Source organism: Colobus angolensis, unplaced genomic scaffold (genome assembly GCF_000951035.1).
Source record: "Colobus angolensis palliatus isolate OR3802 unplaced genomic scaffold, Cang.pa_1.0 Scaffold215, whole genome shotgun sequence".
Taxonomy (NCBI): domain Eukaryota; kingdom Metazoa; phylum Chordata; class Mammalia; order Primates; family Cercopithecidae; genus Colobus; species Colobus angolensis.
In genome coordinates this window covers 1,361,021-1,387,370 of record NW_012115322.1, presented here as the reverse complement: position 1 = coordinate 1,387,370, position 26,350 = coordinate 1,361,021, and the positions used below count along the sequence as shown (strand labels likewise).

Below are 26,350 nucleotides of genomic sequence, written 5' to 3'. Positions count from 1 at the left end.
GCCTTTGGTAGTCTTTCAGTAATGGTTGTTTATTCTAAAGTGCATTTTTCAAATAGCTTACCATAGTAAGAAGTCTAATAAAAGCGAGAAGTGATCATCCTTTAAGTGCAAACATCTCTGGGTCTGTTGTTACACATACTTACATCACTCTGAATTTGATTGACATTCCTTGAATGCTCAAGACTCAGGGCATCAGGTAGGTATGTATAATGATGCAATGGCTGTTTGTAGTTGACATTGGTAGCGACATCCTGGGCCATCTTTGCAGCTGTGATGCTAACCATGTCCCCAGGGGTATGGTAGCTGGTTTTGGTGTTCTCATAGTTCTTCTTGTATTCACGATCAGACTGCATCTTTGCCACATTCATATAGTGGACCAGCTTGGGATCATCCTGGAGGCTTCTGAAACCCACATGCTTTCCCTTTGACTTCTCATAAGCTTCCTTGTATTTATACTGTGGAGGCAGAATTGGGTTAGCAAAGCCCTAGGCATTGATAGCAATTACATTCACATATAAAGACACTCAGAACTTTGTGACTTTCTCAAAAGTGTACAAAAAATGCAAACCACAACTTCCTCCTCCAAAAGGTTCAGTGAAAACATATATTGGAGTTACAAGCGAGTGTCACGATAAATTCAAGATCAGTTTATTTTCTTTGCTATGACCCTACAGATGGATTTGCATGTGGAACTTTATTTTAAACAAACTGAATTTTCACACTTAATATGAACATGACACATTCTAAATATAAGACCAGTATCTCTTGGTTTCATAGGGTTTCATAGGTTTCAATTTAATATGTTATTTACATCACAAATATGAGTACCAGCTATAGGATAGCTGGGCCTTCACTGACTCCGTTTATCAGCAGCTGCTTCCCAAGCTCACTGCTGAAACAGTTGCAAATGAATTAAGGAGCCACAGTACCACAGTAACGGCAGGACCTGCTGTGGGGTTTTCCCATCAATAAAAACCTAATGGAAAAAGTTCTGCTGTCCAAAGTCTCTAACTGCTGGAATCAGCAATGGAATATAGACTGAGCAATCTTGTAACAGGTCAGAACCTCAATTGTTATGCAAAAGAATTCAAACCCACTTAAACCCTGCAGACTTTCAGCTCCTGCAATTTAAGCCTTAATTCATAAACAAGAGTTTAGCAGGCAAAAGGATTGTCAAGTAATTTCTAGGCATGTGAAAAATTACTGTGCAAATGCTTAAGAAAAAAAAAAAGGAACAAAGTTATAAAGTTATGCTGTAGACTTTCACGTTCTACTTAAACTAGAAATGTATTTCATAGTGATGTGCATTGTGTTCAGATCTTTGAGGAAGATGTTTTCAGTACCATTCCGATAGGGAAAGCGGTAGAGTTTTTACACCTCTAACACCTATGTGGTCTGTACATCCAGTTGGTTTCTTTCTTCTCTTTTCTCAAAACAAGATTTTAGTCCCTGGGATAGCATGTAACAGTGAACTCTGCAGGGCATGCATGCTTTCTAAAAATTTTTCTTTTTCTTTTCTTTTTTTTGAGACGGAATCTCACTCTGTCGCCCAGGCTGGAGTGCAGTGGCGTGATCTCGGCTCACTGTAAGTTCTGCCTCCCAGGTTCATGCCATTCTCGGGCCTCAGCCTCCCAAGTAGCTGGGACTACAGGTGCCCACCACCATTCGATCTCCTGACCTCGTGATCCACCCTCCTCGGCCTCCCAAAGTGCTGGGATTACAGGTGTGAGCCACCGCACCTGGCCAAAATTTTGTTTTTCAAAGATGGAAAGGAGTAGAAGTGTTACAGGAAATGGGCATCAATTTACATGAATCGAAATTATATCCTAAAAAAGTGGACTTTTCCCTTTGGTTTATAAAAATCTGTACGTTTTATATAACATCTTTTCAATTTTTTTAATACAATTATAATGCAGGCAGTCATTTGAATTTAATGTGGTAATGTCAGTCAGGGTGTTCCCACTGAAAATAAATGTGGGCTGTCAGGGAAATTTGTCAGTGAAGGCAATTTGGGCTATGAATCAAAGGAGAAAGCCACTATCAGATTTATGACAGCTCTACCAAGTGGAGTCAACTGAAAAGAACCATAAAAGTGTTTCTAAAAGCGACAGGTTTTCCAAACAATATTTTGAGAATTTAAATGCCATTAATTTAACATATTTCTTTCAATGAGGTATCAATTTAAACAAGCATTTGATTACTTTTTTTTGAGACGGAGTCTCGCTCTGTTGCCCAGGCTGGAGTGCAGTGGCACGATCTCGGCTCACTGCAAGCTCCACCTCCCGAGTTCACGCCATTCTCCTGCCTCAGCCTCCTGAGTAGCTGGGACTACACGCGCCCACCACCACACCCGGCTAATTTTTTGTATTTTCGGTAGAGACGGGGTTTCACCGTGTTAGCCAGGATGGTCTTGATCTCCTGACCTCATGATCTGCCTGCCTCGGCCTCCCAAAAAGCTAGGATTACAGGCGTGAGCCACCATGCCCAGCCTGATTACTTTTTAAAAAGGCAAACACCTGAATTTCACCTAAAATTTGTACTCACATCACTGGCAATGTTTCTCGATGCCTTGGCTGCAGTGATGGGAATAGCATCACCCAGCACATTGTTGCCCTTGGCTATTAAGTCGTGCCAATCCCGTTTATAACAGACCTGGACAGAAAACCAAACAGGATGTCAGCATCTGTGTATTCATCAGCTTAAGTGATTCCTCAACTGCTGGGATTGTTTTGTTCTTTTCCAGACAGAAGTTGAAGGAATTCCCCATAGCACATACTGCTTTAGGACATCACACTGGCAAAGTGTCACACTGTGTGTAGCATGAGATCATTGGACTCTGCACTAATTATTCACCTACATATGGTTTGGACACATATTGAAGAGAGGAATATTGAAAGACTGGATCCAGAGAAAAATAAATAAAGGTTCTGGAAGCCATGATATGTGACGACCAACTAGAGACAATGAAGTTGTTCATTCTCATGAAAGGAAGGTCGAGAGAAGACCTGGTGGTCAGCTTTAGAAATTTTAGGGTTGTGTTTTTAAAAAGGATCTCATTTATTCTTATGTTTCTGGAGAATAACCACCTGCCCTACATGCAAAACTATGAACACTAAGTAGAAGTTTTAGAGGAACAGATGGTGAGTCCCTCGTAAAGAAGAATGTTATGTCTTTTTAAGTTGTCCTACACTTGAAAAGGCCAATTGAAGAGATAAAGAACCATCCTTATGGGATATGTTCCAATAGGGGATTTGTGAGAAATGGGCCTGAATAAATTGTCAAGGCATCACCCTACTCCTAAAGTCTATGATTTTATTGTCGGGTCCGAATTTCACATCCCAGCAAAGACCTTACTTACGTCACTTATATTGTAAGCATTGCACTTGGCCTGGAGAAACTGAGGAAGATCAGGACTCATGGTGTATTTATGTTTCACATCTTCTCCTTTAGCTTTGTATAAGATCTGCAATAAAATGCATTTCACATAGCGCAAAAAGGAAAATCTATCAATTGCTTGCTTTAGGGTTATTTTTAGCACAATTACCCACGATTTTCTAGTGTTAAAAATCATCAGAGGCATTTTCCTACTTTTTAAAAAAATAAAACAAGCATCTCTTATCTTTAATACCAACAAGTCTTGTGTGTTAAAATAGAAAGAGAAAAAAATCCTTAAGAAAATAGAAATTGTTCACTGCCCAAGATGAATGGAAGGTAAATTCAACCATGAAACCCTAGCAAGAATAATAGAATTCACCAAAGCCAAATCAATTTATTCTTTGCCTGTGAGTTAATAGCTCTTCCATTTTTGTTAGTTTCTGTTTTTTTATCCCTAGAGAGAAAACAGTAGTTAGAATAAGTCTTTTACTTCTGCTAAAAACTTTCCAAATTATAATTGTGTCAATAAAAGCATACGATAATTTCCTCATAATGTAGAGGTGCTTATACATGAATCTAGCACACTCAAAATGCTCACTATTTCATATTTGCTCTATGTTGTTACTTTAAAGAATTATATACACTTTTGACTGAAAGATGTTGAAGTATGTCATGCAGAAATCTTACTGCATCCTCCTCCTGGTATTAGAAATACATTACTTAGTTCCTAAAACTAAAATAGAGCCAGAATCACAAGTAGATTTTCCATCTCATAATTCTCATTTATCATATATATCCTTATTTCCCAGGCATGACTATGTGGAATATGACATGTAAACTGGTATGCATGTAGCCAAGATAAAATCTGACATGGCTAATAGCTAAATTAATCCCCAAATATTAAATAATTTCTTCTAGGACCCAAAGTTACTTCTAAGTCCTCATTGTCTTCAAGAACAATATCTAAGCAATCACAGATTCATGAATTCGACCTTCTATACAGCTCCTTCTCTGCCATTGCTACTCTCTTAGCTTCAGTCCAATTAAACCTTCCTTGGATTTCGGTGACAGCCTTCTAATTCATCTTCTCACCTCCAGTCTCTCCTCTTTCCAAAGTCTCCACACTTGGGGCCAGCATTGTCTTTTAAAACACAGGCCTGATAATGTGGCTCCATGGATTAAACATATTCAACATCTCTTCTTACCTACCCCCTATATCCAGACTCTAAAAATTAGCATGTGAGTCCCTTACTAATCAAGTTACAATCCTGAACCTTTTGCTTTTACACTTTTTCATTCCTTTCCTATTGCTGTTATATTGTTCATTCTTTTTCTACTGCTGCTATGTTGTTCCTTTTGCCAGGAATGCTCGCTTCTCTCACTTGCCCAGGAAACTCTGGTAGGCAGTTACCTGTGTACAAGGCAGCTCCCTTGTACTTAACATTTTCCTCTCCTGCGGCGTTTGTCTCTCTTGAGGACAATGCTCTGTTTGTAGTCATGTCTTTGTCTTATGCTCTTACCCTACACATTCTTGTGAATTTCTATATCCCATGAATCCTCATCTATTTCATCTTTATGCCATCAGCAGGTAATACAATGCTTGGCACATGGTAGATGTTCAAAAAGTATTCATTAAATAAACAAGTGAATGCTTTTGATCTTCTGTATACCAAACTTTCCTTTCGAAATTTTGACTTTAGCCAGAGCATAGATGCTGCTCATGAACAGGCAGGCAAACGATACTCACCTCAATCAGACGTAAGTTAAAAAGTCTCTGTGATAATTGTGTATGCTGAATTCTTAGAAGCAAAAACATATTTATATGTATTACTTCTCTGTATTAATGTTTTATATATGAAAAGAAAATAAGAGAAACTTAATATGGAATTGAATACAACAAATCTGCCAAAATAAAGCGTCTGGGATTTAAGCTTAAATTCTGTGTATGTATGTGTGTGCATGTGTATGTGTGTAGCCTAGAATTTTTTCACTGTCGTTTATTCAATAAAACAATATTTCAAAGATGGTTAAAAAGGAAATTTTTTTAAAAAAGGAAGATAAAAGGCAAGAGAAGAAAATGTTAGTGCCCAAACTATACATAACTGTAATTTTAAACAATTTAAATAAACAAAATAATAAATTTAAAATGGAAAGATATTGGCCCAGAAAAAGAAAAATATTGGGCTGCTGTTTACTTTTCTAAAAAGCTTCCTCCATATCCTCTGTCCTCTCTATTTTGTTGTACTCACATCACTGACTTGCTTCGTGTTCTGTTTTGCCTGGACCATAACTGGGGAGTCCACAATGCTGGTAAATTTGAGGGTGTCTGGATGTTGCCTGTACTTCTTTTCATTCAGAGCATCACCGGCCTTTTTAACTTTTTCGACATCGAGACTGCCGATAGGAATCCAGCCAATGCCTTTCATCCAGTTGTTGTAGTCTTCCTTGTAGACGTTCTACAGCAATGGAGAAAAGAGGAGTGAGGGCCTAGGCCAGGGTGCTTTTCATGGCAGGCTCTGAACTTAATAGGGGGGTTTCTTGAGGAGTAAATGACCCTTACATCACTCTGTATCTGCATCATGTTCTTAGACAGCTCCAGGTCCATGGCATCAGGCAAGTAGGTGTAATGATGGAGAGAATGCTTATAGTTGACATTGCTGACCACATCCTGAGCTTTCTTAGCTGCCACGACATTGAACATATCATGGGGCGTGTTGTATTTGGTCTTTGTCTTCTCATAGTCTTTTTTATACTCCCGATCTGATTGTATCTTGGCCACGTTCATATAATGGACCAGTTTAGGGTCATCTTGAAGACGTTGGAAGCCGACCATTTTCCCTTTAGCTTTTTCATAGTCTTTTTTGTATTGAACCTATTGTCAACAAAGGTGAGCATAATTTAAAATGTAGTTTTGAGGGTTTTACTAAACAATGAAGCCATGATTTGAAGTAATTGAGCTTCCCAAAACTTCCTGTACATCAATAACCAAACAACAATTCACTTGTATATGCTCTGAAATGTAGTCTGCTTAAAATAAAAATGTTATGTATTATGGAACCCATTTGATTATCTATAGCTGTTTCTGCCTATCCAAGCGAGGTTGAAATGGGGGGCATTACCATAATTTGTATCAGTGACAAAATAAATCTTTATATTCTTCCTTTGCCTGTAGACATTGGTAGAGAAAATAAAATGATAAATAGGTCACAATCTCTACCAATTATATTGTGCTACTAGAGTGCAAGTAGCTAGATATTTGATTAGTTTTAGAATTTTTAGTAGTGGTAGGATGATAAATATTAATAACAGTAGAATGTGATAAGTCCTTGGATAGTCAAAGGGAAACCCAGAGCCAGGAGGGGGTAAACACTAACTGGCTCTGGATAGCAAAGTGGCGGGGGGGACTGAGCTTCCTCGGAGACATGTGGAAGGCACTGTGGGGCACTGAGAAGCAGAGCCATGAGGGAAGGTTTGTGGTATGTTGGGGCAGGGGTGGCGGGAGGAAAGCACCCACAGAGAAAGGGGGTCAGTAAGAAATTCTGGGTGGGACAGGGGCATTTCAGGACAAAGACATTTGTTATTCAATCATCACATATTTACACTGGAGCGATGTAAACCTAATTTCAAACAATCACTGAAGTGGTGTTTGGGACTCTGGGAAGTCAAAAGGAAGGGGCTGTGTTTCATGTCTGGGTCATACAGAGCAGCAAGAAGAGACCCACAGGAGGAGGGTGCAGATGAGCTCAAGCCAGCCAGGAGGCAGAGGTAAGCAGAGAAATGAAAACCTCAGAGACTCCACAGAAATCATGGAGAGGGGAATTCCACTTCCTATAGAATAACAGATGGGGGCTTGAGCCAATTTTATTTAAATCTCAAAGAGCAAAGTGACTTCAGTTCACATCTTGGTTAAAGATAAATAGGATAAGAAATAAAATTCTTAACTGTAATAGAACCCAAAGACTGGCTATTAGAGGTGGAGAAATTGAGGCCTGTCTATAGAAGTAATGAAGGAAAAAAGGAGAGGAAAGGGAAAGAAGGAAATCACATAAATTAATAAAGTTTTGAGATAAAATTTTACCATCTGGAGGCTATTATGACTTACATGGTAAGTCACTTCTGGATTTCCACAAGAGAAGTCATGTGAGTGAATGTAGAAATACAGATGAGAATTTTAAGTGAGGGGGCTTGATTAGAACTGAGCAGTAGAAGGTTATACAAATCCTTTCCCCCCGGAAAATTTAAATCTATTTAGGGAACTTTATTTCCTGAATAGTTTTCAATCAGATTTTCTTCCCATTGGGGACCACATGCATGGAGACTTTTGGGTTATTGTCAGACCCCAAGCCCACCCACTCACATTTTCTAGTTGCCCATGTGTAACCGCAGCTGGACTTACGTCACTCGCTGCCTGCCTGGCAGCTTTGGCAGCTCTGATGGGAATCGCATCAGTTCTCAGGTCATATCCCTTCTTGCTCAAGTCTTTCAAGTCTGCTTTGTACATATTCTGAAAGAAAAATGTCATTTAAGTACAACTTGGAGACCATGTTAGTAAAGTCTGGACACACACATCAACCCGTGAGTCTACCCACACACCTCACTGATATTGTAGGCATTAACTTTAGCCTGGATAAACTGAGGCAGGTCTGCTGGTAGGTTGTATTTGTGAATAATTTCCTCTCCTTTGGCTTTGTAAGTGATCTGAAAGAGATAAAAATGCATAAACAAACAAATAAATAGAAAAGTTTAATGGCACCGGAAATAATTTCCTAATGGATCATATTTCACAGAGGCAGTTTTAGGAAGGACACTCTTTGTGCATTTGCATATTTATGTGCAAATATCTGCAGGCATTCAAGGTCACGCATGCAGTTGCTTAGGACCCTGTCTCAGCACTTCTTAAGTTTTGCAAAGATCCCTCGGAACTTGCAGTAGGAACCTCTGGGCCTAGTCAGGGGCACTTAGTGGCAATTAGTCCCAAGGAGGTGACTTGATGAAAATGGTAAACTGCAAACATTTTCCTCTAACACGCCTATGTTATATTTTGTGCGCAGTTAGAGGGACTTAGGGGTGGTTTCTATTATGTATAAGTTTTGTTTTAGTGCTGACTTAAAATATAACTGCTCCCCATTTGATATACTCATTCTTTCTGGTCTTTCCTAGAAATAGGCTTGTAGTTTTTGTTGTCATTAAGAGAAGTCCCTCTTACTTTTTCCTTAGAAAGCAATGTCAAATGGCTAAAAGGACAGTCAATACAATATATGTTACTGTAAACACATGAATTAGGCATGCTTTCTTAATGAACAGCTGGGGAATTGTACAGATGCTTGTGTAATTGGGTATCCATATTGTATAATAACGAGAGGTGATCAGTACATTTGAAATATAAATGTATTTGTATTAGTTAACATCTATTAACATATAGATAGGATTAACACTTACATCACTCCTCTGGGCCTGATTAATTTTAGACTGTACTGTAATTGGAGCATCTTCAATCGAGGTAAACTTGAGTGTGTCTGGATGTTGGCGATATTTTTTCTGTTCGGCAAATCAAAAACAGAAAAACAACTTTGTTTTTCACTGAAGGTTAATATGTCAAAATCCTTGAAATTTATTTTGAAGTGACAAGGAAGATTTCTTTCATGATTTTAAAATGTAAAAATACTAGATTCTTGATTGGCTTGATGAATGCAATACAAAAGTCAGTATTTTTAAAAATCCATTTAATTGTGGATGGTTTGGGACAGCACAGACACATATACTGCTCTCAGGAACCAGACTCCTTTCTTAATTTCTTGCCTATGACATGAAAGAAGATACCCTCAGCTAAGCAGAATCCAGAAACATTACAGAGTTTTCTAAAGGTTTGACAGAAAAGCAAGCAAGGAGATTTGGAGTGTCTTTGCATGACACAAACAAGTTCTCTTTTTCCCTGGTATTCCTTCAGCAAATGGCATCAAGAAGCTGTCTGGTTGAAGGAGGAGGAATTGAGGAACTAGGCCAACAGCTAGGAATTATTATTAAGAGAGACAGGACTTTTGCTCTGCAAGCCTTAATGTGGTTAGTACATAAGTTATCACCAAAGCACTAAAGGGGCACTGCAGAGGAGACGCTGGGGAGGTGTGCCCACTGGGAGCTGACAGCTTCTGGCTACCTTATTCCTGTATTCGTCTCTATCTTCCCAGTCCTCTTCCTTTGTGCATATTGTACATCCCAGTTAGTATCATCACTCTTTCAGCTTCAGACTTCTAAAAACCACTACCTAGAACTTTCTTCTGGAAGATCTTTGAGCAGACAAAATGGTTTTCATCGAAAGCAAAATACTGAACAAAACGTAAAACTTGAGTGTGGAAGACAACCCTCGTACCACACCTCTGTCCTTTGTGTAGTCTGCCCTCCTTGCGGATGTACTCACCTGACAGCAGTGAGTCTTTAACTGTCACGGAGGAGGGACACATAACCTTGCTGCCTTATGAGCCTCAAGATCATCACTATTTTTTTCTAACACTGAATTTATATTTTACTTCAAAGGCAACCAGAATATGACATAGGGAATAATTCTCCAAAGACGATTTCTCTAATGGCTGCATTCTTCATAATCACAAAAAAATAGAAACCATCCACACATCCCCCAATAGGTGAAACAATAATAACAATGTGGTATGTATTATGCTGGGGCAAAAGTAACTGGGGTTCTTGCCATTACTTTTAATGTCAAAACTGCAATTACTTTTGTACCAACCTAATGAATCCACACAAAAGATTACTACTCAATAATTTTAAAAAACCAAATTATAAGCAGGAGCGTGGATGAATCACAGAAACATTACATGAAGTGAAAGAAGCCAGATACAAAAGAAATTTCTAGAAAAGATAAAACTTTAGAGACAGAATGCAAATCAGTGGTTGCCTGGGGCTGAAGATGAGAGCTGCAATTTTGCGGGGAAGCTTTCTGGGGTGCTAGCAGCATTTTAAAATTCAATTGCAGTGATGACTGCACAATTACATGAATTTATTAAAACTTGTCAAAGTATACACTTAACATGAGAGACTTTTATCGTATGCAAGTTATACCTTAATAAAATTGTTAAAAATATTTCTATAATGAATGGTTAACATAAATGGTTAACAAGTTATACCTTAATAAAATTGTTAACATATTTCCATAATGAATGGTTAACATAAATGATTTTGGTAATATAAAGGTTTGTGCTGGTCTACCCGGGTAATTCATGCACTTGGTAAGCTCTTTTCCTCAGCAACAGTGACTAAGAATGAAGCAATGAAGGAGCACTGTCCATGGTTTAGAGAACTTTAACACAACACAGTCACCATTCTCCCTCTGACACACCCAGTGGCTTTACCTCATTGAGGATGTCTGAAGCTCGCTTGGCCTTTTCCATTTCTAAGGACCCAAAAGGCACCCAGCCACAACCTTTCATCCAGCTATTGTAGTCAGCTTTGTATTCAACCTAAAACACCAAGAGAAAGGTTACAGTTCTTTGCTGTGTCAACATCATTATGCAAAATCATCAATGTTTTACACAAAACAATGTATTTGAGATTTCTGACCAGCTTCCTTACTCCAGACATTAAGGTTATTTTATATATTTCTTTGGTGAGATATAGTAACAGCTCTTAGATTTTTGCTTTCCTTCTAACTGGCGTATGTTCCATTTCATCCTTATTTCCAACTTAATGGAAGCATGTGGTACTCTAATTCCAACCTGGAAAATGCTCAAGTCAAATTTGCACTTCAAAGAAGTGAAATTGTCAGTTAAACAAATGTGAGATGTTTGTTCGCTGGAACTTTAAGTATTATGTTTCTGTCAAATTAAAATAGAAGGCCACATTGAAGGTGGATTATTTGCTCATTTTCTAATTTCCTAATTACATAAGACTTAATAGAATTATTTGTACTAAGTGTTTGCCCACATGGCCCTTCATGTGTACTGGTCAACTTTGGAGTGTTTCTACATTGGCTAACAAAACACTTTAACATAGTTGCACTCGTTAATTTGATAAGAGAGCGGTTATTATTTGGAATTGGTCCTAGTTGAGGCACAGTTACTTGATGCTATTAAAGTAATGAGCTACTCTTGTTGTCTGAGCATAGGTGGTACCAAAAATTTACATTTTAGATACAAAATTCAAACTGTTGTTTTTACTCTGGACCTTTTAAGTAGAATGGAAAATCAAGAAAGCATTTAGTTCCTGCCCTTCAGAGGCTTATGATCTATTTGGGATGAAAAAACATAACAAAATCAAACTAATAACAAGTAGAATAACAATGCATAATATTCTTAATACCACTAAGAATTCTTAGTGGTAGGAATGTAAAATTTTGCAGCCGCTGCAGAAAACAGTATGGTGGTTCCTCTACAAATAAAAAATAGAGCTACCGTGTGATCCAACTATTCAACTTCTGGGTTTATACCCAAGAGAATTGAAAGCAGGATCTCAAAGAGATATTCACACGTCCACATTCATAGCAGCATTATTCAAAATAGCTTTAAGGTGGAAGCAACCCAAATGTCTACCAACAGATGAATGGGCGAATAAAATGTGGCATATCCATACAATAGCATATTATTCACCCTTAAAAAGGAAGGAAATTCTGACACATGCTACAACATGGATGAACCTTGAGGACATTTTACTAAGTGAAATAAGCCAATCACAAAGAGATAAATACTGTATGACTTCACATATATGAGGTATCTAGGGTTAGTCAAACTTAGAAACAGAGCATAGACAGGTGGTTGCCACAAGCTAGGGAAAGAAGGAAAATGGCAGTTGCTGTTTAATGAATACAGAATTTCAGTTTGGGAAGATGAAAAGGCTCTGGATATTGGTTGTACAGCAATGTTAATGCACTTAACACCACTGAACTGTATACTTGAAAACTGCAAAGGTGGTAAATTTATGTTATGTGTATTTTATCACATTTTAAAAAATAGAATTGTTAGGATGAAGTGTTCAGTTGTGGAGTTTGGACAAATTAATTTGCTTAAAGAAGCTCTGATCTGCAGAAAAAAACCATTATTATAAATATTTATGTTAAATGACATATTTCTTTTCAGATAGAAATCTATGTAAAGATCATTGATAATGATGAATGTGATGATTATGATAATAGTGATGACAGATCCTGAATGTTTATTGAGAACTCACCAGGGCCTGGCACCATGCTAAGTATTTTGCATGCATTTACATCCTCCAAACAAGGTTTTTGATTTATTTCCATTTTACAGAAGAGGACTCTAGACTTAGCAAGGTTGATAACTTTCCCCGAGGGAAACAGTGATGGGGTGCATGCCAGATCAGTCCTTCCTAACATTGAAAGGCATGCTCTCATAGAACCACAAGGGTCGTTTGCTTCCATACATAGGACAATGCAAATGCCTCTGAGAAGTGCAAAAACCTCACTCAACTTTGAAGCCATTTCAGTTTCCGTCTTTTTAAAAGAGGGGCTATAGAAACCCTGGTTACTCACATCGCTCTGTAGTGCATACGCCTTCTTGGCAAGGTCCACATTGATGCTATCGGGCGGGTAGCTGTAACTGTGTAAGATGTGCTTATAATCAACGTCGCTGGCAATTGCCTGAGATTTCTTAGCTTGAGTGACTTGGAGCATATCGAGAGGTGCTGTATAGATAGTTTTTGACTTTTCATAATCTTTTCGATATTCACGCTGTGAATAGGAAATTATCATTTATTATCACAAATCCTCCATGGATTTCCAGAAAAGACAGAGATCTTCCATAAACAATAAATACAAGTTAGAGAAAGAGTCAAACATCTGAGTAGTTATTTTGCCCAAAAACGTGTTCATATGTTATATACCGTTGAAATTCCCCCAAAAAGCACACACGGGCAGACCTCAGATCAATGAGAAACTGTCTGGGTCACAGCAGAAAATGGGCCACAGCTTCTGCTTCAGTCAGGAAGAGGAGTGATTTTATTCTAAAACAGGGTTTCTCAAGGACCACTAACAAGTGTTCCTATTATTAATGTAATTTAACCTATGAAGAGTTTTCAGTAAAGAAGCATCTTTTAATTGTAATGAAAACCATATGACACTTTGATTTTAATAAAATGACTACTTAATACACAGGGCTGTAGGCTTAGTTTCTTGGCTGGATAGAGTCATTTTTGAATGGATAGTCAACTGCTTTTTAACCTATCATTGACAGGAGATAAGCCCCACTGAGAATCTCAAAGGTTGTTTTCATATCAAGTTCAATTTGAGCAACAATTTAAAAGAAGCTTCAGATTGCAGCAGTTAAAAGACTTCATGGGAGAAAAGTTTGAGAAACTGAGCCATTAAAATAACATTGGCCTTTCCGTACAGCATTATAAACCGAATGTACTGACTGGGCCACAAGGGCTCCCTTCATTGTCTGGTTTTCTGGAACGGCTAGACAAGGTGCTAATTGGGTCTAATCCCCAGCTTCATTCTATCCAGTCACCAATTACTTTGACAGAAAAATTTTGATCCACTGCCTTTAAGAAAACTCTAAATTCATCCTAGTTCCCCATGGTCACATATGTGTTAGAGACAGTGACCTAAGCTGGCAAGTACAGATGCGCACTACAAATCTTCTGTAACAATTCCTTTTGCAAACGATCTGATCTTTTGGCTTTCTAAGGGAACTTGATCTTCCTTCTCACATTTTGTGGGTGGTCACTTTCACTGAATACATTTATTACTTAACTATAAAATTGAGATCCTGGTTTATAAAAATAAAGTACGGAAACTTTCTGATAGTTTGCAACAACATTGAAAACAACAGTTTGTCTTCTTTAGAAATAAACTGATAAAGCAATATTGCAACAGCAGTAGGAGTGTGGAAGTATTTTGAAGAAATTGTTGTTACTGTTTTGTTCATGTTCACACCAGCTGACACATACCAGTACATATAAAATGTTGTCAAAGATCCAAATGGCTTTAAAAGATTCTTTTTAAAAAGCCATGCATATTCTATATCTGCAGCTTAGCATTTTGCCTGGATATTACATGAGAATGACTCATTTGCTATGTGTTTTGGTCATCTATCAATTAACAAACGTTTATTGGGCATTTATTATGTGCCTACTGCTGGGTTCTGTGATAGGAATAAAAACAAAAGATAAAAATACACATGCTATCAATGGGGAGTTATACCCTTCTTGAGTTGAGGAGACTCAGCTAGTGAACAAGATAGTAATATAAGTGAGCACTACATACTGACATAATCCACTGTGAAGTTACTAGAGAAAATTACAGAATTAGAAGTTTTAAAGTGCTATGTGATGACAGAATAAATGCAAAGTGAATTAAAGAGGTATGTATAGATCATCATATAAAAGCATGGTTAAAACTAAATGACACAAACACCCTTCTCTTTCATCATTAAAAACTAGTATCTGCAAGCTACACTGAACATTCTCAGCACTCTTAAGGGATTCATTCTCTAAACATTTTATACACAATATATACTATAGTTTACAATAGTAGATGTTTGTCTCTCTGTAGTAAGAATTTTAACTGGAAAATGTTACATGGCCCATAGACAAGCCTTAAGGAACCCGTGAGTTCACCAGAATTCAGGCAAAAGGCATGAAAAGAAATGTTCATTTTCTAGATAGATGACTCAAATCTTTTATCCGAGTCTCAAAGGGGTTTATAATCAATGGAGTCTTTTTCTTGGATCTAGACCAAACTCATTACGAAAGTCAATGAAGAAAAATGATACTGTATTAAGACTTTTGTGACTCACAAATGTCTTCCACAGTAAAGACAGTTTGAAAATGTATTATTTTAAAAATTATTTTTCAATTAGAAGAAAATATGAAAATATTTAGTGTTTTCCAAAAGGTTTTAAGAATATAATCAATATTCTATTAAATATTAATGCATACATTTTTCAAAGTGAAATGAATATCAGTACAAATCAGCAATTTCTCCCCTCAAATGTGGGAGGTGCAATGATCCAGGGCATCATTCTAAAGTTCTCTACAGCAGTACTTCTGTGAACGTGAAAGAGCCTGTGCTCATGAAATCCTTTTCCACACTACTACCCTTGGGCATCGTAGCAGGGAGTTCATCTTGAAAACAAGACACATTCACAAAGACACTCACATCACTCTGGTTTTTGGCTGTCTTCAAGGAGTGCAGTATCTTGGGATCATCATTAATGCTGAGCGCCCCAATCATTTTCCCTTTGTTCTTCTCATAGTCTTTCTTGTACATCACCTGCAAAGACATCACACGTGCCAGATCCCACTCACCAGGTGTCCCTGAGGCCACCCTGTCCAGGTCCCCAGGTCCCCAGGCCACACTCACATCGCTGGTGTTCTTGGTGTTGGCTTTGGCTGCCAACAGGGGAATGGCGTCCACTTTAATGTCAAACTTCTTGGCTTTGCTCTTCTCCCAGTCTTGCTTATAAAGATTCTGGACAGAAAAATTCAGCAAAGGAATGATAAGAACAACATTAAACACAGTGTAATCTGGTAAAAAAATAAAAATATATTGAAAATTTGTGTATATATAGACTTACTTCTCCTATAAATACTATATTTATCAAATTGTAGTATAAGTATTATCTATCATCCAGTTTCTTTCTCCCTACCACTAAATAAGTATCAACTACTCTTTTTAATGTTCTGTAAACTTTCTAAACACTCTGCTATCCTGATTTATATAAGGATGCTATAAAATGACAACCACTTGGAGAAGGTGAAATATGACATTTACACAGGAAAGATGTTGTAAAACTCCAGGGAATAGCACATGGGTAATTGGAGATCTTCTGGTGGTAACAGAGACCCTAGAAAATGAAATCTGATAGCTAAGGAGGAGTCTTAAGAGCATTTTGGCCTTAAAAGCTCCACTTACATGGTAACAATCTTAATAGTTGTTTATCTGCACAATTCCTAGTCTTGTCTTTTAACATTTATAACATTTTCTCTTTTCATGCACACCAAACATAGGCTTCTGTGGCTTTGGTACTTACATCACTCAGATTGTAGGCATTGACTCTGTGTTGGATAAACTGTGGAGCATCTGCTGGTACATGGCACTTGAACTTCTCACCTTCATGTTTTGCTTTGTAATTCAGCTGAAAAACAAAGGATATTCGAACAGTTCAGGGGAACTTCTTTGAGTTTATTTAGGACAGCGTATACAGCTCAGGCATTAGTGCCCTTTTTAGAAAAATGCCTCAAAGAGATACTCAATTCAGCCAAAGTCTCGCACAGGATTCAAACTGTCATTCCCTATCTCAGGGACTGTGGCACAGTCCTTCTTTATCCTTGGGGGATACTTTTCAAGACCCTCCAGTAGCTGCCTGAAATCATGGATGGCACTGAACCCTATATATACTATGTTCTTTCCTATACATATATACCTGTGATAAAGTTTAATTTATTTATTAGGCACAATAAGAGATTAACAATCAGCCGGGCGCGGTGGCTCAAGCCTGTAATCCCAGCACTTTGGGAGGCCGTCAGGAGATCGAGACCATCCTGGCTAACACGGTGAAACCCCGTCTCTACTAAAAATACAAAAAAAAAGCCAGGCGAGGTGACGGGCGCCTGTAGTCCCAGCTACTGGGGAGGCTGAGGCAGGAGAATGGCGTAAACCCGGGAGGCGGAGCTTGCAGTGAGCACTGCACTCCAGTCCGGGCGACAGAGCGAGACTCCGCCTCAAAAAAAAAAAAAAAAAGAGATTAACAATCACTAATAGAAAAATTATAATAATATACTGTAATAAAAGTTATGTGAATGTGGTTTGTCTCATTCAAAATATCTTACTGTATGTTTTCACCCTTCTTAATAAACAGGGACAAAGAGGGATGGTGTGAGATTTCATCATGCTACTCAGAACAACATTCAATTTAAGACTTATGAATTGTTTCTGGAATTTTATGAATTTCTGGAAAATATGAATTTCACTTCATATTTTCGGGCCATGGTTGACTGCAGGTAACTGAAATTATGGAAAGTAAAACCATGGATAAGGGGGATTGCTGTGTAACCATACTTTGGGCTGCTGGCTGCCATTGCATAGATTCTGTTATATACACGGGAACACATTTCTGATCTACACTGCTAGGCTGTGTCTGGAGAACATGAACTTCTGTAATTAAAGCACTAACAAAAATAATAATAATTGTAAACAAAATGCTAGCACAGTTAAAAAGATATGTAAATTGTTATTATTATTATTTTTTTTGAGACAGGGTCTGGCTCCATCATCCAGGCTGGAGTGCAGTGACACAATCTCGGCTCACTGCAACCTCCACCTCCAAGGCTCAAGCAATCCCCCCACCTCAGCCTCCTGAGTAGTTGAGACTACAGCCATGTGCCACCATACCCAGCTAAGTTTTTAAATATTTTTGTAGAGATGGGGTTTTGCCATGTCGCCCAGACTGGTTTCAAACTCCTAGGCTCAAGTGATATGCCTGCCTTGGCCTCCCAAAGTGCTGAGATCACAGGCATGAGCCACTGCACTTGGTTGTGAATTCTTACTTAAAATATTAAACACAGAACTTTATTTAAAGGTTTTAAAATGTGACGTTAGGTGTAAGGAATTGAGTGTAAAGAATGGATGAGACTGTTTAATTTTGGAGCCAAAGGCAAAAATGCACAAGACTGAGAACTATGCAAGAAGGAATTCCAAGGCAGAGTCCATTGCCTACCTAAGCCAATAAGAAGAGTGATTGATAGTGACTGTGACCGCATACAGCACTATATTTCTCTGCAGCTTGCAGAGTTCAGCTAGATCAGTGATGTTAGTGTTTAGCTGTTCTTTATTGGAACACAAAATATTAAGATGCTCGGAAAAGTGGCACATGAGCTGAAATGACTTCTGGGTTATACTGATGCCATTCTCCTCTTTACTAATTGGGTATGAGCTAATTTGTGTCATTAAAACATATTTTCTAGTAGGACAAACTGTATCTTTCACTTTCCTGTCTTGAGAAGGGTGTACTACTCTCCAGGACTTAGCTATGTTAGCACCTTGCTGTTCAAAGAGTAGCCTACCAATCACAGCATCAGCATCACCTAGGAGCTTATTAGAAAGTCGGAATATGGAGTCCCCCAGATCTACTGAATCAGAATCTATACTTCAACAGGGTCAGTAGGCGATTGCATGAATGTGGATGTCTGAGAAGCACTGCTGCTTTTTCCCTGATCTTGGCGTGACTGGACCACACTTGTCTTAGACTTTCTTTGACCACTCAATCCAAAGTGCCCATCCAGTTCTTTCTTTGATGTCATCCCACTTAAATTCTGTGGTATCATTCTATATTAGTTTTCTTGTCATTGTTCGATGTCTGTCTTGTTACTGCGCCCTTTCTTTTTGTAAAGTCTTTGTTAGCAAATTCAAGAATAGGAAATATTTGCCTTGTCCTACACACATAGATGCTTGTTGTCACTGTTTATTTAAGTTGGCATAGAGTTTTAGTGTGCATGTGGCAGATCCTAATGAATAAGATAGTCCCACTAAAAATCGGTGAGTTATTAAAAAATATTTTTATTATTGTCTAACACAACTTTCCTCAGGCTACAATTCAATCTAGCAGCCTCATTTGTGTTTTATTAAACAAATCTTGAAAAATAATAATATTGGGATGGTAGCTAAGCCCATGAAGATTAAGCATGTAAATGCTTACATTTTAAATGAGCAAAGCACTCTGGGTCACCCACGCTTGCATAAATCAAAGCACTTACATCACTAAGCTGTTTTGTGTTGAGTTGGGCTTGCAACAGTACAGGAGTATCAGTGACTGCCGTGAATTTGGTCTTATCTGGATGAACTTTGTAGGTATGCTAGAAAAGAAGATGTTCTTTAATGAAATTTATAATGTATTTATACATTATAATGTATTAATATATTCTTGGTTATACATATGCTAACATAAAAAATGGTTCCAGGTCAAAACGAAGTTTATTTTGTTCCTGAAAGTTTAGTTGATGCGTTTACATTCTCCCTTCTCTGTCTGTCTCTCTCTTTTTCCTTTGATCCCCACCTCCCAAGTTGCCTCTGGTCTGCCTACAGCAGCTCAGCAACCAGATTAGCCTTCCCCTGCTGAAGCCTTAGTGACACTTTAGTGAACTTGGCATTCAGTCTCAATTGCACATTGGCTTATGATCCCTACAGAATCCATCCCCTCCTTCATCTCCAACCATTTCACCTCTTACTACTGCCCTCCACCCCAGTACATTTCAGCCACCCCATCCTTTCAATTCCTTAAATACTGAGCTTGTTCTCTCCTTAGGCCGTTCTTCCCTGCTTTTCTTCCGCTCACCTTGGCCTGGCTGGTCATGCCTGTTTTAGACTTTCCTTGACCACCCAACCTAAGATGCCCATCCGGTCACTCGCTCACACATTGTCCTATTTTAATTCTGTATCATCATCCTATTTTAGTTTGCTTATCATTGCTTGACATCTTTCTTATTTCTGTGCTCCATCCATTGTTTATTGTCTCCTCCGCTAAGTGGGAGCTCAAGAGGTTGCCGGCTTTTTCCCTGTCTTTCTCAGCACCAAGGAAAGTGCCTGGCCCAGGTCGGCTTCTCACATGAATTTGTTAAATTACGAACACCTATCTCAAACCTGCATGTCCTTCTTTTGCCCCAAATTCATGTAGATATAAACTCATGGAAGTTAAGATCTATAAAATCTGAAATTATTTTGTAACAAATCGCCTTCCTCATCATAATTGTTGTGTTTCCTGGTTCCACCCCAAAACCAAAATGTTAAGTGTAATTATCTCCTTCTAATCACTAGATATTAGCATTTAAACTCCTGCTAAATTTACCACTAGATGTCACAAGAATCCCAAGCCCAATTTCAATAATTCAGGGCAGATAACTCACATCTTTACACTGGTCCAGCTTCTTGATTGCTTCATATTCTTGTGTTATTGTCTGAGGGAAATAGCATTTTCCTTTATCTTCTTCATATTCTGCCTTGTAACTTTTCTGTAATGAGAAAAACCAAAAATAGATCATGATTGTTATGGCTCTCAAACAATGTCACTGTGAGGCATGAACCATTGTCTTCAAACTTACGTCACTGTTTTGAGCTGCAACTTTCATGCAGTGTGTGTGATATGGGTCCTCAAAGCTGCCTACATAATGTCCCAAAATATTCTTTACATATAAGTCTTTATATTTAGCCTGAAAAATAAAACAAATGTAATTCAAGTTAACAGTCATCTGTAGAACAGTAGCAAAGCCCTCCAACCTGAGAGGTAACCGTGGCTTTTCGAACCTCACTAAAGTTCTTCAGCTGTGTATCAAGTTGATATTTCGGGGTCTCACAGTAGTTCATACTCTTTGCCTTTGTCTTCTCGTAGTTTTCCTTGTATAATCTCTGTTAAAGGAAAAAGAAATTAAACCAAAAAGAAAGAAAAATATATCTCATAAAGTAAAAGCCATTCGTGTCATTGCTACGCTTTAACTGAAGGGGCAAAATCTCACCATTGATTTTCCACAAAGCAGTAAAGTAGAATAGATGTGGTAGAGGCTCATGCCTTATATAATCTCATCTGCTAATAATCATAAAGATGTTTATGTTACTTGTCCTAATATTTTTTCAGAGTGAATAACTCAAAGCACACCAATGCTGCTATTTAAGCAAGTTTTTATCTTAAAATAATTCATCTGAATAAGTTTAAAGAAAAAGGAGTTTGGCTAGGTGCAGGGGCTCATGCCTGTCATCACAGCACTTTGGGAGGCCAAGGTGGGTGGATCACGCAAGGCCAGGAGTTCGACACCAGCCTGGCCAACGTGGTAAAATCCTGTCTCTACCAAAAACACAAAAATTAGCCGGGCCTGATGGTGCATGCCTGTAATCCCAGCTACTTGGGAGGCTGAGGCAGGAGAATCATTTGAACCTGGGAGGCAGAGATTGCAGTGAACCGAGATCGTGACACTGCACCCCAGCCTGGACAACAGAGTGAAAGCCTGTCTCGAAAGAAAGAAAGAATAAAGAAAGAGAGAGAGAGAGAGCGAGAAGGAGAAAAGGAGAGGAGAGGAGAGAAAGGAGAGAAAGAAAGGAGGAGAGAAAGAAAGAAAGAAGGGGAGAAAGAAAGAAGGAAGGAAGGAAGGAAGGAAGGAGAAAGGAGGAAAAAAATGAGTTTAAGAATTGATGCAAAATGAGGTAAAAGGTATAAGGTGAACCTTAGATAATTAAGCATAGTCCTGGAAGAGTATTCCATTGAGCACTGGGTGAAAACGCATTTTGTAACACCTCTGGAAGCTGGCTTTTCTCATTAAGGCCTAACAGTTTTCTTTAGAGCAATAATAAATGAAAAGATTATTTGTCTGTATTTCTTTTTTCCTAGGAATTAGGAAAGCAATCCCTGTGAAGAGTTTTATCTTATTTTTTATTTTTTTGATTTCCAACTTTTATTTTAAGTCCAGTTGTACATGTGCAGGATTGCGGGTTTGTTACATAGGTAAGTGTGTGCCATGGTAGTTTGCTGCACAGATCATCCCATCACCTAGGAATTAAGCCCAGTATCCATTAGCTATTCTTCCTGATGCTCTCTCCCCTCCCCCAGCCTCCAACAGTGTGTGTTGTACCCCCCATGTATCCATGTGTTCTCAACATTCAACTCCCACATATAAGTAAGAACATGAGGTATTTGATTTTCTGTTCCTGCATTACTTTGCTGAGGATAATGGCTTCCAGCTCCATCCATGTCCCTGCAAAGGACATGCATGATCTGATTCTATTTTACTGCTGCATAGTATTCCATGGTGTATCTGTATCACATTTTCTTTATCCAATCTACCATTGTTGATTCCTTGTCTTTGCTATTGTGAATAGTGCTGCAATGAACATATGTGTTCAAATATCTTTATAATAGAATGATTTATATTCCTTTGGGTATATACCCAGTAATGGGATTGGTGGGTCATATTTTATTTTTAATAAGTATGTTAAAGTCTTTAAAATAAGATCAATACTCTATAAATTTCTTAAAATAAAATGCTTTGATTTTGAGTTTAGGCCTTATGTAGTTTTTCTTACTTTGCCCTTCAACTAAGTTTCTTACTTCTTTTCATTTTTCTCTATATATTTTTGCAAACTACCTGAATCAGTTCAGGGCATTGGGTGAATATATACATGCACATGTACCTATACTTACACATATTAAGCTCATTTCTAGGAAAAACAATAAAAACAATGATATTGACAGAATATTTTTCCTCCTAATAAAACAGAGGGCATTAAGGAGATTAAGGAAATTTTGAAGTATTCACTGACATCAAAGGCATCAACGAGAATAAGGAAGTTCATCTTCCTTTACCACCTGGGTGAAGCTTTCACGTGTGATTTGTCATCCTGAATCCGAGATTTCAGTTAGGCTAATGTCCACCCAAGGTTATATTAAACAGCAACTTTGTGGTTACGTCTGAAAATAGGGGTGAATTATAAAGACACTCACATCACTCTGGTTTTTGGCCACCTTCAAGGAGTGCAGCATCTTGGGATCGTCATTAATGCTGAGGGCTCCAATCATTTTCCCTTTGTTTTTTTCATAGTCTTTCTTGTACATCACCTGCAAAGACATCACACGTGCCAGATCCCACTCACCTGGTGTCCCTGAGGCCACCCTGTCCAGGTCCCCGGGTCCCCAGGCCACACTCACATCGCTGGTGTTCTTGGTGTTGGCTTTGGCTGCCAACAGGGGAATGGCGTCCACTTTAATGTCAAACTTCTTGGCTTTGCTCTTCTCCCAGTCTTGTTTATAAAGATTCTGGACAGAAAAATTCAGCAAAGGAATTGGCAAAAGTGATACACATGTCATGACGTTTAAAGACTAATGGGTAACTAAACACCTTGTCTTAATACAAAATAAATGGGCCCTTTTTATTGTCTAGGAAATCATGCATATTTTAAACATTTCTTCTCAAGCTGGAACTATTAATTCTCCAAGATTAGGTTTCTCTACTCCCTATGAGAAATTTTTATCAAATTAATTTAACTCTAGTTATTACACTAATATTTGATTCCTAACACTGAATGTTTTATAGAGTAGCACAAATATTCTACAGTTAACTTACTTTTTTATGATATAAAAGGCATCACTTTCATTTGACCTCTAAGTTCTCTGCAAAAGTTATTTCATAAATCATTGCAATACTCATTGATGCCAGATAATCTTAGTACTCATTTATAGAATTATTGAAGAAATTGAGAACCCCAAGGATAATTTAACATTTTTACAAAATTAAGTTTGAAGAATGAAGGACAGAAATGGATATCTGGACTTCTGCCCTTTCAATCCCCTATATCTTTATTCATGAACGTTCTCATACATGTAGAAGTAAGTATCATTTGTGTGAAATAAGGGACATTATAAGCCCAGGGAATAAATGAATTATGGTATAATTTAAATGAATATATGGCTAAAAGATCTACCATTAAAAATTGCAATTAAGCATACATGAGAGGTAGCATTCTGAGGGCTGGTTACAATACTATATTATGATTATCTAATTGCATGAAACTACTTTAAGATTGCTACACACATTTTGTAAGGTGAATTCAGTTATATTGGCAGAGGCATAGGAACATGACACAAATCTTAACAGGTCTTCCCATTTTTAACGTTAATCTATTCATTGAATTGTAATGAAGCAGTTCAAAAATAAAAGCACAGGTTGTCAGTAAATCACCTGGTACAGGGCATGAGAAACTTACATCACTCAGGTTATAGGCATTGACTTTGTGCTGGATAAGAGCAGGAGTATCAGGAGGGATATGGCACTTGAACTTTTCACTTTCATGTTTTGCTTTGTAATTTAACTATGACAGAGAGAGAGAGAGAGAGAACCAATTAGTTCAGAATAATTGTTCCAGAATACAAAAATTCTTGTGTGGTACATTTTGTAAAGTAAATGTCAGCATTGTTGAGATCAGAAGAGACATCTAGAGCTTGGGTAGGCCACCGGCATTACTGAATCTGTGTGTGGGACACTTGACAGCTATTATCACATCTGTCACCATGGTAGGACCCTGAGGGAATGAGGTGGCTCTGTCAAACACGTTCCCCTCCCTGCATAACACAATTGACCCTGTAGGTTCTGAGAGGGGCCCTGCCCTCTCTCTCTTGTCACTGTCAGTGCTCACGTACCAAAGCCACTTTCCTTTCATCTGATTAAGAGTCCTCTCACAGACATCAGGGCTTTTGATGCTCTAATTGGAGCCTTCATTTCTGGCCATACATCTACTGAGGTTACTTTTATATTCAGTTCAACACAACTTTGGAAATCCACACTTAAAGCTCATATAATAAAATTTGCCTCAGAGATTCCAATTTCCAGAAACTTACTAGGGAGAGAGAAACTCATGTACTGAATACTTGCTGTTGGCCAGACTATGTGCAGTGCACATTTCTTCCCTCACTGACTCTTCAAAACAGCCACAAATTATAAAAGAGAAATATCGGGCAGAGGGGGGTTAAATCTTTGGCCACCCAGACATCAATGACAGAGCTAACATTTGAAGGCAGTTTTGTCTGACTCTAGAACTCACATTCTTTCCATAGCTTTCAGCTACATTTGTTTCCTTCACAGAATCGTTTCACTGTAAATGTTATCCAACCAAGAAGATACAGAAATGTATGTTTATACAAATATATACTGTTTAAACTTGCTAATACTTACTCAGCCTTTTGGATAAACTTGATAAGTCATTGGATTTTATGTATAGAGTTATGAAATGTTATCCCTCATCATTGGGTGTCCTGGGTAGTTAGAGGAACTTACATCACTCAGTTGTTTGGAATTGACTTGGGCTTGTAGCAGAACAGGAGAGTCGGTAACTTGGGTGAATTTTGTCTTATCTGGATGGACTTTGTAGGTGTGCTGTGGGGAAGCAAAGGCATTTGGTTTAGCAGTATCACCTATCAGATCCAAGGTGGCTCATAGGCCAAGCAAATAGAACCTCATGCCCCACAAAGCAAAGCAACTTGTAGTTAATAAAATATATTTTTTTTCTAGCTAGACTGTAGTTTGAGAAGTGCTCTTACATCTGTATGAGAAACTTTCCTATATCTTCAGGTTTCTGATAACTCTTCTTTGGGAAAATGAGCTAGAATTACCTTTTAAAATGTAGGGATGCCAACAAGGGGAAAATAGGATGTTTACTACAAAACAGATTTCATTTCTTGCAATTGCCTGGCTTACATTTATTTGAAAAAGTGTCAACATTTTAAACATTTCCTGATCACTAGATGCTATGGAAGGCAGTCACATTCAAAGTTCAGACTACAGACTTACATCTTTACACTGATCTAGTTTCTTAATTGCTTCATATTCTTGAGTTATGGTCTGAGGGAAGAAGCCTTTGCCTCTGTCTTCTTCATATTCTGCTTTGTAGTTTTTCTACAAGGAGAAGAAATCAGGCATAAGATGCAGCCATTGTATTCATGCCCTAAGAAAAATGTTATTTGGAAAGTCAAACAATCATCTTAGAACTTACATCACTGTTTTGAGCTGTGACTCTCATGCAGTGTGAGTGGTAGGGATCCTCGGAGCTGCCTACATAATGTCCCAAAATATTTTTTAAGTAGGAATCTTTATATTTCTTCTGCAAGACAAAACATATTTCATTTATTAATTGGTGAAAATGGGTTCTTTTTTTTAACAGAAGGAGTGACAGTAAGATTGCTCACATCACTGCTGAAGTTCTGCAGAACCGTATCGAGCTTGAATTTGGGGGTCTCGCAGTAATTTATGCTCTTTGCCTTTGTCTTTTCATAGTTTTCCTTGTATAGTTTCTGTTGAAGGAAAAAAATCAGTTAAAGTAGATTGCTGTCACTCCCATGCTGATTATAACACTTGCATTTTCTAACACTAAACAAAAGATGAAGAAAAGATATTGCCTGTCAACTGTCTTAAAAACTGACAGTCGAGGCCGGGCGCAGTGGCTCACGCCTGTAATCCCAGCACTTTGGGAGGCTGAGGC

At 38.1% G+C, this 26,350-nt stretch overlaps 1 protein-coding gene across 1 annotated transcript in view; it reads right to left on the bottom strand.

Annotated features, from left to right (window-relative positions):
* The window catches only part of NEB (nebulin), a 226,170-nt gene that overhangs the window by 169,202 nt on the left and 30,618 nt on the right, over positions 1-26,350 (bottom strand). Inside the window, exons 14-37 of the mRNA XM_011943053.1 lie at positions 26,058-26,162; positions 25,865-25,972; positions 25,663-25,767; positions 25,150-25,248; positions 24,083-24,187; positions 23,028-23,135; positions 22,824-22,937; positions 20,639-20,740; positions 20,437-20,544; positions 20,242-20,346; positions 19,096-19,194; positions 16,374-16,478; positions 15,704-15,811; positions 15,500-15,613; positions 12,872-13,069; positions 10,740-10,847; positions 8,815-8,913; positions 7,969-8,073; positions 7,772-7,879; positions 5,936-6,247; positions 5,625-5,831; positions 3,359-3,463; positions 2,545-2,652; positions 144-455 (exon numbers count right to left, since the gene is read on the bottom strand). Of these exons, the coding sequence (XP_011798443.1) occupies positions 144-455; positions 2,545-2,652; positions 3,359-3,463; positions 5,625-5,831; positions 5,936-6,247; positions 7,772-7,879; positions 7,969-8,073; positions 8,815-8,913; positions 10,740-10,847; positions 12,872-13,069; positions 15,500-15,613; positions 15,704-15,811; positions 16,374-16,478; positions 19,096-19,194; positions 20,242-20,346; positions 20,437-20,544; positions 20,639-20,740; positions 22,824-22,937; positions 23,028-23,135; positions 24,083-24,187; positions 25,150-25,248; positions 25,663-25,767; positions 25,865-25,972; positions 26,058-26,162 (3,147 nt within the window). The remainder of the gene's footprint in view (positions 1-143; positions 456-2,544; positions 2,653-3,358; positions 3,464-5,624; positions 5,832-5,935; positions 6,248-7,771; positions 7,880-7,968; positions 8,074-8,814; positions 8,914-10,739; positions 10,848-12,871; positions 13,070-15,499; positions 15,614-15,703; positions 15,812-16,373; positions 16,479-19,095; positions 19,195-20,241; positions 20,347-20,436; positions 20,545-20,638; positions 20,741-22,823; positions 22,938-23,027; positions 23,136-24,082; positions 24,188-25,149; positions 25,249-25,662; positions 25,768-25,864; positions 25,973-26,057; positions 26,163-26,350) is intronic.